At 39.5% G+C, this 15,883-nt stretch overlaps 1 protein-coding gene across 1 annotated transcript in view; it reads right to left on the bottom strand.

Moving 5' to 3' along the window:
* Window positions 1-13,203, bottom strand: part of BRWD1 (bromodomain and WD repeat domain containing 1) — a 53,349-nt gene extending 40,146 nt beyond the window's left edge. Inside the window, exons 1-12 of the mRNA XM_054068997.1 lie at window positions 12,972-13,203; window positions 12,823-12,881; window positions 12,643-12,672; window positions 12,406-12,465; window positions 9,071-9,221; window positions 7,708-7,806; window positions 6,997-7,157; window positions 6,157-6,378; window positions 4,063-4,163; window positions 2,610-2,680; window positions 1,720-1,820; window positions 377-417 (exon numbers count right to left, since the gene is read on the bottom strand). Coding sequence (XP_053924972.1) covers window positions 377-417; window positions 1,720-1,820; window positions 2,610-2,680; window positions 4,063-4,163; window positions 6,157-6,378; window positions 6,997-7,157; window positions 7,708-7,806; window positions 9,071-9,221; window positions 12,406-12,465; window positions 12,643-12,672; window positions 12,823-12,881; window positions 12,972-13,029 — 1,154 coding nt within the window. The 5' untranslated portion in view covers window positions 13,030-13,203. The remainder of the gene's footprint in view (window positions 1-376; window positions 418-1,719; window positions 1,821-2,609; window positions 2,681-4,062; window positions 4,164-6,156; window positions 6,379-6,996; window positions 7,158-7,707; window positions 7,807-9,070; window positions 9,222-12,405; window positions 12,466-12,642; window positions 12,673-12,822; window positions 12,882-12,971) is intronic.
* Window positions 13,204-15,883: the final 2,680 nt, after the last annotated feature.

The following is a 15,883-nucleotide window of genomic DNA, read 5'->3' as shown; positions in this document are numbered from 1 at the left end:
TTTAAAACTGCTTTTAGACCCTTTCCATTGCATTTTCCCATTTCCTATTTTGATCCAATACTTCCTTAAACTGAAAGGAAAGCAGGGAGAAGAGGAGGTTTATGAAGCTATGACTATATCAAGTATGTTAAAAAGTGATAACATTCCTCTAGGTAAGTAAAAAAAAAGCCCAAAGACACTGTCTAACAAAGATTAACAAAAAGCTGAGACAGACTGCTGAAATTTAACTATGCTGTCCTGCACTAGCCCAGATTTCCCCTTTGAGTTCTAAATTAGTAGAATTTTCTTACTGGAAGCCTTCAGGTCAGAACAATAATGCATTCTTAATTCCAAAACAAAGTATTATTTTTGCACATCTGAGCATCTTTCAACATACCTATCACCACTGTTTGAAAACTGAATGCTGTCAACTTTATCCTGTAAGAAAAAGTACAGTCTGTTAGAAATTATATTTTTAAACAGGAAATATAGTTTTCATAAATCTGAGCTTAGCAAACTCTGAAAAAAATAACGCATTGTTTCATATCTAACAGTTTTAACTGCAAGGTGAAACAAGTCAAAAAAAATACTTAACAATACTCACTAACCATGAATGCATTTAAAATGCAAGGTTTTTTTTTTAAATTACAAATAAATATGAAGGACTGACAGATGAAATAGTTGTCAGTTAATAACTCACCAGCCTGTATTTGAACATACATTTACAACATCCTGAGCCAACTAGAGCTAAGAGAAATCTGTTATTCCCACTCCTACTTATATATTTTTAAAGAAATAAACAAAAACTCCAGGAAAAGTAGATAGCACACTCAGACAGGTTTATCTTCAGAGCTTTTCTACACACAAAATGAACATTAATCAAGCCTTATCACTATAGCATAAATGGTTAAAGTCAGATTCAAATATTAAGGCAAACAAAATAAAGATCAATATTTTAAGAGATGCCCTTGAAAAAGCTTTAAGGATATCTAAATTCTCTACAGTAAAACTACAGATTCCTTTCACATCAAGTGCTGACAAAAAGTGAGTCAACCTTCAGCACATCAACATAAGCCAAGTCTCCCTTAGTTTCTTAAGAAGGCAGAGTCTGCTTGACACAAATAAAAAAATGAGAGTATTTTATCTAAGAAGTTCTTTTCCTAACAAGGATCAGTTATACCAAGAAAGCAAGTAAAGACAGACAGCACACATTACATAAAGCACATGGGGAAACAATGGTAAATCAGCAAGCTGACTTTTTACTCAGGAAGTATAAAGTAGCTTGCACAGCCACTGAAGACATGAATAAAGGTAAAGATGAACAGAAGTGAAACTGGAAAACCAATCCCATTTAAAGATTTAACACAAAGGTGTCAAATGGCAAATAACTTCAGCAACGAAATCCACATTCTCAGCCTATCTACTTCCCGAATACTGTATATCCCGCGTATCATAAGTGGGTGGCTAGGCACACTTACATCATAGAGAAGCAACTGAGCAAACCACATGCTTTAAAATTAGAGAAATGTGTGACATCCAGTTGAAAGGGAGAATTCTAAATATCATCTTGATACATTCCAGCCTTTAAAATGGTCAAGTCACATTGAGATGATTGGCTGAAATTCTGCATAAGTTCTAAAAAATTCAGTAAAAGAGCATTGCTACAAACCCACTAATAACATTAACTTGCATCTTCAATACTGCTTGAAGTGACTAATAATTACATTTAATCTTACTTACAGCATGACTTTCCAATTCAGCTATTTTCTCAGGTGTTTCAGAGCCAAAAAAATACATCCTGATGACATGGTCAGTGCTGCCAGTTGCTAAAAACATACCACCTGTAAAAATCAAAAAAATGAAGCTACTGTAAAACAAACTAAAGCACATCAACATTTCTCAGATGCCTAATTTAAAAAAATAATCTGAAGAGTGTCACACTTTTTATGCTCTTCCTCTGACATACAGGTATAGAAAACAAGATACCCCGAACAAACAAAATGCCAAAAAAAACCAATCTTAAACACAACCCAGGGCTATATCCTGACATCATTTACAAGCTACGCTTTGATTTGTATTTTATTTCTGATACTCCCAAGTTTCTTCTAATGTTTCTGCTGTCTGGTACCAGTAAGGCTTGCCACAAGCCTCCAGATTGAAAGAGGACTACAAGCTAGGAGTAAAGCACATTTATAGATATATCTGTGAATAGATATACCTGTGAATTCCTGCATACAACTGACACAGAATGAGGAGCTCCTACTACTGCTAAGAGTTGAATTAACTGCTGTATCTTAAGAGAACTAATTTTGCAAATCCCTGACATACTAAAGGATTAAACAAAAATAAAAATCCAGTAAAGATGGTTAACAAGCAAACAAGCATCAGGTGACTTTTACTTCTGTAAAATCACCAATGGCAAAAGTAAAACAGTATTCCTTAAGTTCAACAGTTTTTCCCTGTTAGCAAAGGCAAGTCACACTATTTAACAGACTAACAATACACATACCAATTACTACATGGCTGGTGGTTTCGTGTATTTTACAGCTGTCAAAACTGGAGTATTACAATAACTATTTATAAGGAAAAAAAGAAATCACAATGCTAAATTCAATCTGTTCACAACTTACCTACACTGAATGAAGAACAAAGCATCTGAACCCCTGGTCTAGGTTTCTCTGTGAATTTCACTGGCCGATTGCTTAAAAAGAAAAGATGCTTGAAACAGGACATACCATACAGAACTTGACTTTTATCAACATTTCAAAACAAAGGTATGTTTCTCCAAACAAGTATACAATGGGTACTTTAAATACATACAGTAACATCTGTAACTCTTGTAAAGGACGATGAGCAATAAGGTTTATTTTTCAAAATTACTGTACACACATACACAAATGATATTTGAAGCCCATACGGCTTATATTTTTTTCTGCAACATGCTATTACCTAGGAAGAATAACACAGCATGCCACAGAATATTTATATTTTTTCTCACCCTTTGGTAAGCATGAGTGACCTCCTCCATAACATATCTACCAAGTACTGACCTCTTGCCTTCACATTAGAACCAACCAACAGCACATGAAATAAGGCCTAACAAATACCATTACTGCAGAATGCTGTGCAAAATCATAACTTTTTAGAGAAGTAAATAAAATTCTTGCAACACTGCACACGGGAATTTAAAAGACTGATTTCCTGTTCTGCAAGTCACATATATACTCTTCCAGCTGATGTGGCCATGGTCTCACAGAAAGTACGTACTAAGAACTACATGAAGGAGATACCCAGCAAACTGTGCCACTTACAAGCTTTACAGGTTTCTACTCATTATTCTACTGCTTTTTTGTCCAAGTGTTTTCTGTTTATCAAGGGAAACGTTGAGATCATCAGTATAAGTGTATTTTTCATGTTTGGATGATACCCAGTACAGACAGACATCCTCAGACAACTGTTTTGACATCTACCCAATTTAAGTCTATGCTTTAACTAATTTAAACAATGCTTACATCTCATATAGTCCTCTAAATTAGTTTTAGAAGGAGGAATAAATATCCAGTTCAAATGCTCTCCTGCTATAATGTACAGCCCTAAAAGATTCTTCAGATAAAAGACACCCTTGATAAAATTGCAGCAGAAACTACTACCTTAGGATCACAAGCTTGAATTACAAAGCAAAATAATCCGCTTTCTAAACCGATTTTTTTTTTTAAATAGCTGCTCTAATGTAAAAGGGATCATTTTACACTAACTACTATTACATAGCACAGTACTAGATACAGACCGATTATCTCAGATCTTTCCTTCCAGTAATAATCTTTTTTTTTCACAAATAAACAGCAATTACACAAAAACTATCCTGAACATACTGTGCATGCAAGTTCTGTAAGACACATCCTAGAACTACAGGACTGTTGAAAACTAAACGCAAAAAGGTCCACTATACTGTTCAACACTGCTGCAAACAATGTTTGTTATTTTTGCAGTTAAAAATCAAATTTTTTAGCTAGTTAAAAGCACTCTTCTTATTTTAACCAAGTATAGTACGGCATAGAGTTAATCATCAACCCGTTTACATACTTGAATTTCATGGTATCTGTATCCCATTGCCAAAAGCACACAGTTCCATCTGCACCAGTAGAGACCATGTACCGCAGGGAGCCTTTCACCATTGGACTAAACTAAAGAGAAGAAACTAAAATCAGACACATACAGAAAGAGATATTTAAAAATTGTATAAGAATTTCTAAAGGCATTAATGTAAAACCTTGATTTACTTTGGATTTTCCAATTAAAACTGCTAGAGCAGCAACTGACAAATACAATTTTTAATGTATACAAAATAACATCTCCTGTACTGCAAAACAAGTTTGTGGTCTGTTTCAATTATTGTATTATAAAAACCAATTCACTTAGCAATTTGATTTTGAAGTTTTAACTAACCATAATTATTCACTAGAAGTTATCAATATATGAAGCAAATATCAGAGCAAACTGAAAAAAAGAATGGAAGTTTCACTAGAAAGACTTATTTTTTAAATTCTATAATTAAGCAGAACATCAGTTACGAGACAGTCCAAATGTGTGTAATCCAACATCACATATGAATTTATAGGAAGTTCATACACATACTTAAGACATGGACTTAACTGCTTGTATATATATATATGCATAGAATTACCCTTCAGAAAACTTTACAGAGCATAAATTAGACAAGTGGATTAAATTGCTCATCTATTACTCTATCACAATTGGAAACTGCCACATAAATTGTACATATTGCATTTACAGTATTAAGAATGCTTAAACAAAAATATCCACCATACTACAATAAAAAAACCACCACAAATAAGCACTTCATCATTTAAAAAAAAAATTGCAATAGATGCCACAAACTCCACAAATGTGAAGACTGCTCTGAGAGCAGCATTTTTGAGAAAACTGCAAAATTATTTTTTGTGCTGAACTTCACAAGCTGGCAGGTAGCCACTCTTCATCCCACAATATAAGCCTGTTTGTCTCACTGGAAAACGCAGCAAACCTGCATAATAAGCCACTAGCTTATCTGTTAAATAAGGAATCACAGAAGCCAAAATTTGACTGAATCCAAAGGACACCAACAGCACATACAGTATCATAAAACCCTCAAATTTAAATACACAACAAATTACACTGAACATCTTTGCACTTTTAAAATAACATCTTTTAGAATAAGACAAATACCCGTATCACAGAAATTTTAAGAGTCACATATTGGACAAAAACACTCAGCCATATAAACCAGCATATCATGTCTCCACACAATATTTCCCAGAAATTTTCTTCGGTTCCAACATCTCAAATATTAGAGGTAGTGATTTTTTTTTTTTTTAAGTGAAGACAGATTCCTATCATTATCTTCAGTTAAATGCTCAGGAATCTCAGGGAAGTAAGGAACTTCCCTCCCCCTGATTTGGTTGATATTTTTGGGATGTGGTTTTTTGGGTTTGTTTTGTTCTGTTTTTTAGAAAGTAACTTTCTCCTACAGTTTTGACTAATTTTTGACATCAGTATTTAACAACGTTCAGATTTTAATATTCCCACAGGCAGAAACACAGAAATAATTTCAGTCATGAGATTACCACAGTGACAGGCACAGTGGAAGTTATTTGCCATTCATGTGCCAGCCTTCACAGGAAACAAAACATCAGTTCCTTGCCCTTGGACATGAAAGAGTAAGACGAACATCAAACAGTAAGATGTACACTTGGCAAGTTACTTCTTAACCTAGCAGCAGCAACACAAAGTACTTTTGTCCACAAACAGAATATGTGGTACTAATCTTCCTTTTCAAGAAGATACAGCACATAGAAGGTTCTACTAGTGTAGAGCATTCATCTATGTTGCCCAAGTTCAATAAGCAACCAAGGAAACAGGTTATTTTTTACTAATGTGATAGCTACCTAATATTAAGATTATCCCATCAATCTAAATCCTATTACTAAAGCACTCTTTTAACTTATCAAATCAGGCGCAACATCACCTTTTTTTTTTTGCCCAAGTTACTTATTTCCTATTATTTGATTAAAATGCCTTCAAACTTTCCATACTTATCTTTGAGTTTCATGGATAGGCTGCTTCTTACAATCCATCTACATTATTTGTGCTTCAGTATGTAGAAACACTTAAACATACCTGTAATGAGGTAATGGACCCTGTGTGTCCATGGAGGACCGCAACTGGTGCACAAGTTCTCAGACACCACACTCTGATCATTTTATCACAGCTTCCAGCTGCGATCATAGTGTTTTCATAATTCACAGCCATATCTGAAATCTCTGCTGAATGTCCTCGTAATGTGGCCAATAGCCTGCCATTATGAGTTGACCAAATCTTTACCAAACAGTCATCTGAGCCCTAGAAAGAAATATTTATTATGCTCAGCAAGGATTTTCAAAGACATTCAGGATAAAACTTTTAGGTTTCCCTTAAAGAATCTATGTTTCTCCACAGCTTGGTAAGCTACATTTCCATTTAAAACTGTCTGCTACTTTAGCTGAAAGAAATAGTCATACCAACAACATTAGAAAAAAAAAAGTTCCCTTATGGTTCAGGATTACACTGCAATCACCACAGATCTATACTACATAATGCAAAAAGCCTGGAATAAACTTGAGAGAATTCCTTACAGTAATGACAAGGGCCAATAAAAGTACTGCTTTGCAAAAGCAATCTCTCCTCTGCCACTTCATAAAGAATATGAAACTTGCTTAATATCAAACTACATCACTGAACAAAGCTTCTGCATCAATGTCAACACCTGAACAAATATTAAGTACAACAATTTCTTACACGCCTCCAACCATTAAGTACATCTAATTGTTCTACTTAAGCAAGGTGATGGAGCTATCAGCTACATTCCAACACTACTGATATCCACCTCCAGGAGCTTTAGCATAACGTGCATTTTAAGAGTTCTTCTCCTTGCATCCATCTAGAACTACATTCAGATTCAGATCTATTTCATCAACTCACAGTAAATATTCTATGTCCAGTCCTATCGAATGCAACACAATATACAGAAGAAAGATGGCCAAGAATCCGTCTGTGCATCTTGATGTGCTGATACATATTTCCTGGAAATGAAGTACTGAACTTTGCATATCCAGTTAATTGTTTTGCTCGATGTACTTCCACTAGAACACAAAGAAATAAAACGATGAGTGCACTGCTGTTTAAAACATGACTATTTAACTGCCATTAATATATTACTTAAGGACTCAGTAGTAAGTGACTTTCAGATTTCATAATCAGTGGGTTTTTTATATTTGCTATTTCTTCTATGTATAAAACCAAGACAACATTTTAAACTTGCTCCTATGAAAAATTCAGACTCTAAATAAGAAGTACTAAACGTTATCTCTACTTTAACATGTCTTTCTATACCTTAAATCATAGAAGAGTCCTTCTACCCAAAGGAAAATTATTTGTATTTTCTGTAGGTTTATCTACTTAGTACAGGGGTTTTATAAAAGAAGAGTCATCTAGAGGCTACTCTCTCATTCACAGGTGCTGTGAGCAAGACCCTTGTACCCAATACGTAACTCCAGTGAAGCCATATAAAGTTGCCCAGATAAGCCTCTAGATCAAGTTCTGATCTGCAACTTCAAGCACTACAGGAAGGCCAGCATCAAGATAAACGTTGTATGCTGACAGCAGTAGTGATGAGCATTGAAAGGAGCTTACCAAGATTTGGTGGTGTGCCATAGTTCACAGGAAATTCAGGAGGTCTTCCTCTATGAAGAGCAGCAAACGCAGAGCCCTTCCAAACAGTGTTCCTGCAATCTTTAAAATCAATTGGTTGAAGTCTGTCATAAGTACATGTTAAAAATCCCAACAAAAGAACTGCACTTCCAAAACACAGTAAAGAATGGATCTATAGGTGGTCTCAAACACAGTATGAAAACAACTGAAAAACTAGGAACATCAAATGCCTCAAAACTTTTCAGGAACAACGCAATGTCAGAGAGGAGAAAAAAACATTTACTAAAGCAGGAGGAGGAAAAAAATCCAAAACAACTACCAACCAAACTGAGATTACTCTTAAATGGTGATGTCCCTACAGTTCCTGTAACACACAACTAACTTTTCAACTGAGTTTTTCATACTCATTCTCATTGCAAAGCATTTAAGATATTTTAAATTTTCATAAATATTTATTCATAAACATTTACTGAATATTTATTAGATTGAAATTATTCAATTGGGTGATTTCAAGAGGTCCCTTCCAACTTGACAAAAAAATTCCCATGCTGACAGTTATTTTGACACACTCACGTCAAGTGTGTCAATTGTAAATACTGATCCTGCAATCCTGGGTTTTAGGATAGAACAGCCATTGTCATTCACTGTGCATCTTTTAAAGTTGTTAGGACAGACAACTGGACCATAAATCAGTCCCACGTCATAGCATCTATCTACCCAACAGAACTTCATACAAACACCAATGCTCCCCTCCCAGAAACATTCAAAGAGATAAGTCTAAAGCTAAAACCTACTCTATCAAATAAAGTATGAGCTTATGCATTGTCAACCATTCCCTTTAAGTTACGGGCAAGGACTTTGTTTCTGCATATGTACAGAATTCACAAACACTACTTCTGATGACACTTGCACTAAGCAAGAGAAGTTTCAGGAAACTGGTGTTACTGCCTCACATTTGCACTGAACAGAGTACACTGAACAGCTACTGTATTCAAAACTAACATGGGCCAGTATACTAACAGGAGTGCTGGGAGACATTAGAGGAGTAGCACCTGTGTCTAAGGATTCATTATATTGCAGAAACATTGAACACTGGCTTTGTTCAACAGCCTCAGCACTCAGAGTAACAAGTAATTCTTGTGATAACTTAAAACCATCTCTTCACAATAATCAATATATAGTTATACCATTAATACACAGATTGTGGATGGTTTGGTTAATTAAACACAGCACAGAGTTGGGGGCAATTCTGGTGAAAGCTCACCACTTTTAAGTATTCCAAAAGCCTTCACCATATACTTATGAAAATGTATGCTACCCATTTTGCATAATAAACAAACCATACCTTTTGCTGTACGTAACAATGACTGTCTCCCTGCACCAAGCAAGGAATTCACTCTCGAAATGCTGGGTGGTATCTCCTTATCCAGTATAGGGCCAATACGCTTGCAAATTTGTAACAAATGGTCTGGAGCCACATGTTTGTTGGATTGCACCTGACAGAAATTGAAGTTTTAAAAATACATACAGTATATCCAGAACAAATGAACCTAAAAGCATCAATATTCACAGGTATATTAAACATTGCTTAAATTTTAAGTTCAACTAACAAAACAAAATAAATTCCGTTAAGCTCTGATCTAATAAATTCAGCAAGTACTTTCCAAGAATGGGAGAACCATAGTAAAAATAACTGCAGTAAAATTACTTACTGCACATTACTATTTTACTACTGAAAGCCTGCAATATTCACACATACAGCACCCATTCATGCGACACCCTACAATTTCTTTCCCAATTCACCCGATTATTTTTATTAAAAACAAAAAATAAAATTCAAATCTTCATAACCCAAGATCACGGAGGATTCTGTTGTAATGAAGCACAAGAATTTATGTGACTAGTAACTCAGTCAAAGAGTACTTTTTGAGTAAACTGAATCTAGTAGGTTTGAATACAATTCCTCTGGAATTATCCTTGAAAAAACAGTACTACGTAGCATGACTGCCCCACTTCCTTAAATCAAAAGGATCAAAACAGTCATCCATCCATTTAGGAAGGATCCCATACTATCTACACCTAACAATCTGAAAAAACACACCCTCACACTCACTCAGGTGTTTCAGTGAAGAACAGACGTTCATAATTTTTTAATATTTCCCCTTCCTCTTCTTGCTGGGAGTTCAATGAAAAAAAAATCCTTATCTAACAATAAAGTTAATCAAAATAACGCAGAAGTTAAATATGCAAAATAGAGTTCACGCAGACTCAATTAAACCAAAGCATGAGAACCATAAATCTGAGCTACTGAGGAGGTCTGAATCAACAGGCACAAACAGCTTCATGCTTAGTCCACTCTCTGATCTGGCCAAGCAAAAACCAGTTAGACCCAGAAACCACGCTGCTACTTCAGCAGCCAGGCTATTCCCAGCCAAGACATCCAGGAGAGGCAAAGGGCCACACCAACACAGGTATGTGGCTTCTTTCCCACATAGCTCAGAGCACAGGCAGAGCTAGCTCATGCTTACAATGCTGTTCCCTGAGCCTACTGACTGAACTTTGATGAGAAAAGCCCTGACAAGGCTGATCTCATTATCAGAACAGTGGGAATAAAAATGCCACATGGTGCCATGTAAGATTTGATCACCAATAAGTTGCTCAAATGCACACTGACTACTGAGAACTTATGATTTAAGCCACAACTTAATACTTGTTTTAATAATAAAAATCCAATTAACGTATAAAGCTTCTAGGGAAAGACACTTCACTGTATTCCTAGGGAGGTGGTAATATCAGTAAAACAGTTACATTATCACACAGCCAAATACATCTAAGCATATCAGTTCATCAGATGCTTAAAGCCAACGATGAGTAACACATTTGCCAGTCCAAAGATTATAAAATGCATTTTTTCATGATTATTTTTTTTTTTACGAAGTCTGCCTCTTGAACCAGTATAGAGCAGTACCTGCCATGCCATTCAGGACAGAAAGCTCAGCATACTTTATGCCAAGCATTATAAACCATTTTGTTTGCATGCTATCCTAAGAAAGTATACATTCCAAATACAGCCTCTAGAAGCACACACACAAAACCCTGCAATTATCTTCTCTTTTCAAGTAGTTTTACTCAGATTTTGGAAGGAACAGTTATTTTAAAATCTTGCTCCAATTCCATGATGAACAATGAGGAAAAAATAACTGCACCACATGATTGCACGTCTTCAGTCTCTGCAAAATCAGAGTGAGACCAGTGGGACAACAAGAGGGTCCCAAATCCCCTCAAAGCAGAAAGTAAAACCTTCAGAAGATTACCTGGGGTATTCAGAAATACTACTACCCTGTATAGAGTTTTCTTTTAAATTGTGCAGGACAAAGAGGTAGAAGGAGCACATTTTAAAGAATTAATCTGACACTGTATATGTATAATAAACACAACTAAAAAAAACCTGTACTGAAGTTAGAAGAATACACACATGACGTCTCTTACCACCGTTACTTTTTACCAGACAAACTGGGGTCAAAAAACCCAATTGATTAAAAAAAAAAAAACAAACAAACCACCAAACAATCCTTTTTAAACTTAATACTACTTTCACATTTGCTAAATTCAAGTCAGAACTTGGAAGTATTCCTGTTTAGCAAGTCTAGCCTTTTCAGTGACTTAAAGCATCAATTTAAAAACCTCATTTGCTCAACTGACCATACTGACAAATAGAAGAATGAAATCCCATTTACGATTTTAAGCAGCATATAAACAATTAAGAAAATATTTTAAACAATATTTAATTCCTTCTCCATGCCAATACAATTGTAAGATTTTTCAAGTGTTACACAAGAGGGGCAAAGGGATTTAACAACAACAAAACCCAAACTGACAGGTAAAGAAGTCAGTCCATTAACCTGGAATGCCCGAATCTTGGGGGGGGGGGGGGGGACATTTTTTCAAAGAAAGCAAGATCAACTACAATAAAGCAGGATAAAACTATGTTGGTCAGGCACTACCAGGCCACCACTTCACAAGATTCAACTGCAAACTACACTTTGCCATTTCAGAAGCTGTAAAAGAAAACACAAAGACTCCTTTCCATTCTGAAATGGATAGAAGAAAACATTTAAAGCAAACTCTGTCAGTAGCAGCAGGCACAAAGTATATGCTGTTGAGAGAACACTCATATCCTTCTAATATTTAGAAACAAAGCAATGACCAGTGACTCCTCAGAGATAAAGAGCATACTCATAGGCACCAGAACTGCCAACCCCTGATTTTTGAACAGCGATTTCATTTCCTAATCTGTTGAAGGGGGCTGATGAGGAAGCCAACCAGAAAATAAATACCATCGAATCAAAACGCGCTTGACAAACTTGCTCGTGCAAGTCTGAAATGAAACCTTGCTTCAGATTGGTTCTTCCCTATATGTAGGCAGTCGCATGTACCAATGCACAACGCCAAGCTCCTCCTCTGCTATGTAAACAATATCCTCAATTTAAAATGCTACCTGTGTTTTTGCTAGTCTAATGTAAAGAAATCAAAGGCCCTTTCCAAAATAACTCCAATGCTTTAACAACGCCAGAATGAAACTCGACGGTAACATTTTCGGCCTGCTTTTAAAGGTAAAGTGTCCAACATCAACGCTATCATCCCAATTCAAAGTTCTTTAAAAAAAAAAAGTAGTCTCACCAATTCTTCGTAACTCCTATAATGTTCATTTCCTTGCCAATCCAACCTTTTAGGAAGCAACTAAATAGAGGGAAAAAGAAAAGCGAGCGGTTAAACGGGAAGGAGGTATAGATCGCATCCTAAACAACGCGTGTCGAGGGGGGAAAAAAGTTGAGAGCGCAAAAAAGTTGAACGACTGGTCGAGGAAACTTTCTGACTACAGCAAAGAGACACGACTTCATCAGAGCCCACACAGACCTGGTGCTGCTCCAGCTCCTGCACTAGCACCTGCGGGCAGAAAAAACAGAGAGTTAGGGGCGAGCAAAGCTGCGGAACCCCGGGCGGCTGGTGCCACAGCGGGGCCGGGGGGGGGGGGGGAGCGGCTGCTCCCCGCCCCGTCCCACCCCGCGGGCTGGGCCAGGTGAGCCCCGCACTCACCGAGAGCGCCCTACGGCAGGGCCCGGTGGTCAGGAACCGCGCGATGAGGAAATAGAGCTCTGAAAGAGACGCGGGGAGAGGCGGCCGTGAGGCGCGGGGGGGAAGATGGCGGCCCCGGGACCGGCCCCGCCGCCGCCGCCGGCTTTTACCTGATTCAATGAGCGGCAGCGACGCGCCGGGGCTGGGCGAGGCCGAACCTTCGGCCATGGCGGCTTTTGAGAACTCGTTGTGCTTTTCCAAGGCGACGGCTGATGGCTGCTCAACGCCAATGTGTGGGCCGGGGGGAGAATTCAGGCGGCGCCCGGCGCGGGTCCGGCCCGGATCGGCATCAGCCCTGTCAGCGCCGCGCTCCCCCTCCCCTCTCCTCCTCCGCCCGCGCGCGCGCGCGCCTCCTCCCCGCTCCCTCCCCCGCCCTGCGCCGCGCGCGCGCACGCCTGGTTCCCTACCTCCTCTGTCTCTCTCTCTCCCCCACACCCGCCCCACTAACCCTTCCTTTCGCACCCCCCACCCCCCGCCTCCTCCACAGCGCTCGCGCTCTGCTTCCCTTCCCTCTCCGCCCTCCGCTCCCTCCTAAGGCAGCCGCGCAGGCGCCACCACCGCCACACGAGTCGCTGCGCAGCCGCCGCTGCCGTCACCTGCGGCCGGGCGCAGCACAAGGGCGGAAGGACACAAAAAGTAGTCCTCCAGCGCGTTTAGAGCTGGTGGGAAGGGGAGGGAGGCGTGTGTGTGTATATCTATCTATCTATCTATATGTGTGGTGGGGAATGAGAACAGTGAGGCACGCGGCAGGGAATACGAGCGAAAGGAGAGAAGGCGGTGCGGAAGGATCGCGTGAGGGAGGGGGTGGGCGGGGCCGCGCCGCGAGGCGGGGGAGGTGCTGAGGGGAGTCACGTGGCGCGCTGGGCGGTGCGGGAGGGCCCGAGGGTCTCGGCGGGCGCACGGTGTCCGCTGAGGGGGGCGGTGGCGGCGGCGGTTACGGCCGGGCGGCGGGGGCCATGCGGGGCCGGAGTGTGGAGGAAGAAGCAGTTACTGTGACCAAAAGTGGAGTGTTTTGATTTAAGCTAAAGCAAAGTTCAGTTTCACCTAAGTAACTGATTTTTGAAAGTCAGATAGAATGTCCCCGACAGCTTGATTTCTTCCAAGCAGCATTTCTCCAGACACTGTTCATTCTTTGGAGACGCTCACGCCGTGTGCTCGGTGTGATCTGTGCTGAGCAGCTGTGTCTGCTGCAATCCCCTCTGTTTGCAGCCTTTCCCATCTCCAGTGCGGGGTCAGGCAGAGCTGGAGCCAGCTCCAAATCACCAACGGATTTGACTGCTGTGGAGTTTATAATAACGTTAAAATCAGTCCTTGGAAAGTAATAGAATAGGCGTAACATTCCTGAGAAAGTTTATCCATCTGTGTATAAGTGGGAAATACATTCTGTCTCAGCTCTTGTCTCGCTGCAGACAATGGATGGAGATCACTCACTCATGTTGCCCAGGCCTGATAAAGGATGCTTGCTTTTTAGAACTCCCAAGACAACTCTTAGAGATTCTTATTTGCCAGCATTTTTGGTATCAAGTGGCCACCACGTGCTGTGGGGTCAGGAGCTTCATCTCAAAGCAGTGGCTTCTCCCGAGCCCACGGAGCTTGGGAATGGCTCTGGCCAGCAGCACAAGTGTATCATCAACCAGAGTGTAACCAAACCCAGTGTTTTTACACTCTCCTTGTAAATGCTCTTACACTCCTTGGGCACCTTGTCAAGGTTGCATCTGGTCCTAGCTGGTTCTTTCTCTTATCATTGCGCTAGTCCTTATCTGGCCTAATTAGATATAGTCACATTTTTCCCATTCTTTCTAACTGCAGCCTTGTTAAAAGTCCTTAGTTAAGCATAAGTATCCAGGCACAGGCTAGCTAAAAGTTATTATTCAAGCTAATCCTACATTTTAGTACTAAAATCCCCAAATCTATACATAATATTCAAATACGTAATAGGTTAGAAACTCCTAACGAGTAATGTCTTACTTCACTTCACTGCCATCAACCTTCCAAAGCCACCAGCTTTGCTTCACTGGAATTCGCTTTCCAAACAAAGCAGCTTTGCCCCAGTGCCCCACGCTGCCTCTCTACAAACAGGTGCCAGGGCCACCTCCACCCCACCCAGCTGTTTATGGGGGATTTTTTTCCTTCTAACTGTTGTTTCTCACCTCTGCCCAGCATAATTCCAATGTAAACATAGCAGTGGCTATACTGGTGGTGTATTTTAAATCTGACCTGTTCCTTTCTTTTTGCATTCACCACCTGTGGTGTTTTAGTGTGCACTTTCAGAACCTGTGAAGTTCAGTATTTTTACATCACATTGTAGAAATGTGCATGTGTTATATTAATCTCACAAACTCATATATGCTGTCAGCTTTGGACAAGGAGCTTTTGTACATCTGAGGTGCAGAGCAAGCAGCTGGCAGTTTCCCCAGACGCATCCTGGAGAGCAGACTGCTACCTCCACTACCTGCTCTTCACCACCTCCTGCAGATCCGTGGGGTTTGTTTTTTTGCATCCAGTATTGTTGTAAGCTCCAGCCACGTCATTCTTAAAGGCCACCTGCATTCCTCTTGATTTCATTGCCAAACACATCAGTATTCATTAGCTAAACTTGGATGCACTTCAGCATCCTGGCTGTGTGGTTCGTGTTTTAAAGAGCCATGATCTGGTTGACACTAAATGGTCAATTCCGAAATGGTACAGTGTGAACGTGGATGAAATGGCACTCTATCCAGTAGTAGCAGCACACGAATACAGTTGTGTAACTGCAAAGAAACATTTTGCTCTCTTCATGTCCAATGTTGAAATGGATGTTTCACTGTTTTGTGTGTGCACTGTGGTTCACTAGCTGTCACTCTGCTCCTTAGATGCACAGAGCAAATATATATCTGGTGTCATACAGGAAAGAATGCTTTTTCTGAAGTGTGCCCATGGAAATTCTTGTCAGATGAATTTAAATGCCTTCCACTCCAATTCTCCACAGGCAGAACTGACAGCTAGTGCCAATATATACAATTCCTCATTTTCCCAGTAGCCA

This window comes from Cuculus canorus, chromosome 1 (genome assembly GCF_017976375.1).
Source record: "Cuculus canorus isolate bCucCan1 chromosome 1, bCucCan1.pri, whole genome shotgun sequence".
Taxonomy (NCBI): domain Eukaryota; kingdom Metazoa; phylum Chordata; class Aves; order Cuculiformes; family Cuculidae; genus Cuculus; species Cuculus canorus.
The sequence above is the reverse complement of the archived record's forward strand: the minus strand, read 5'-3'. Positions and strand labels throughout refer to the sequence as shown.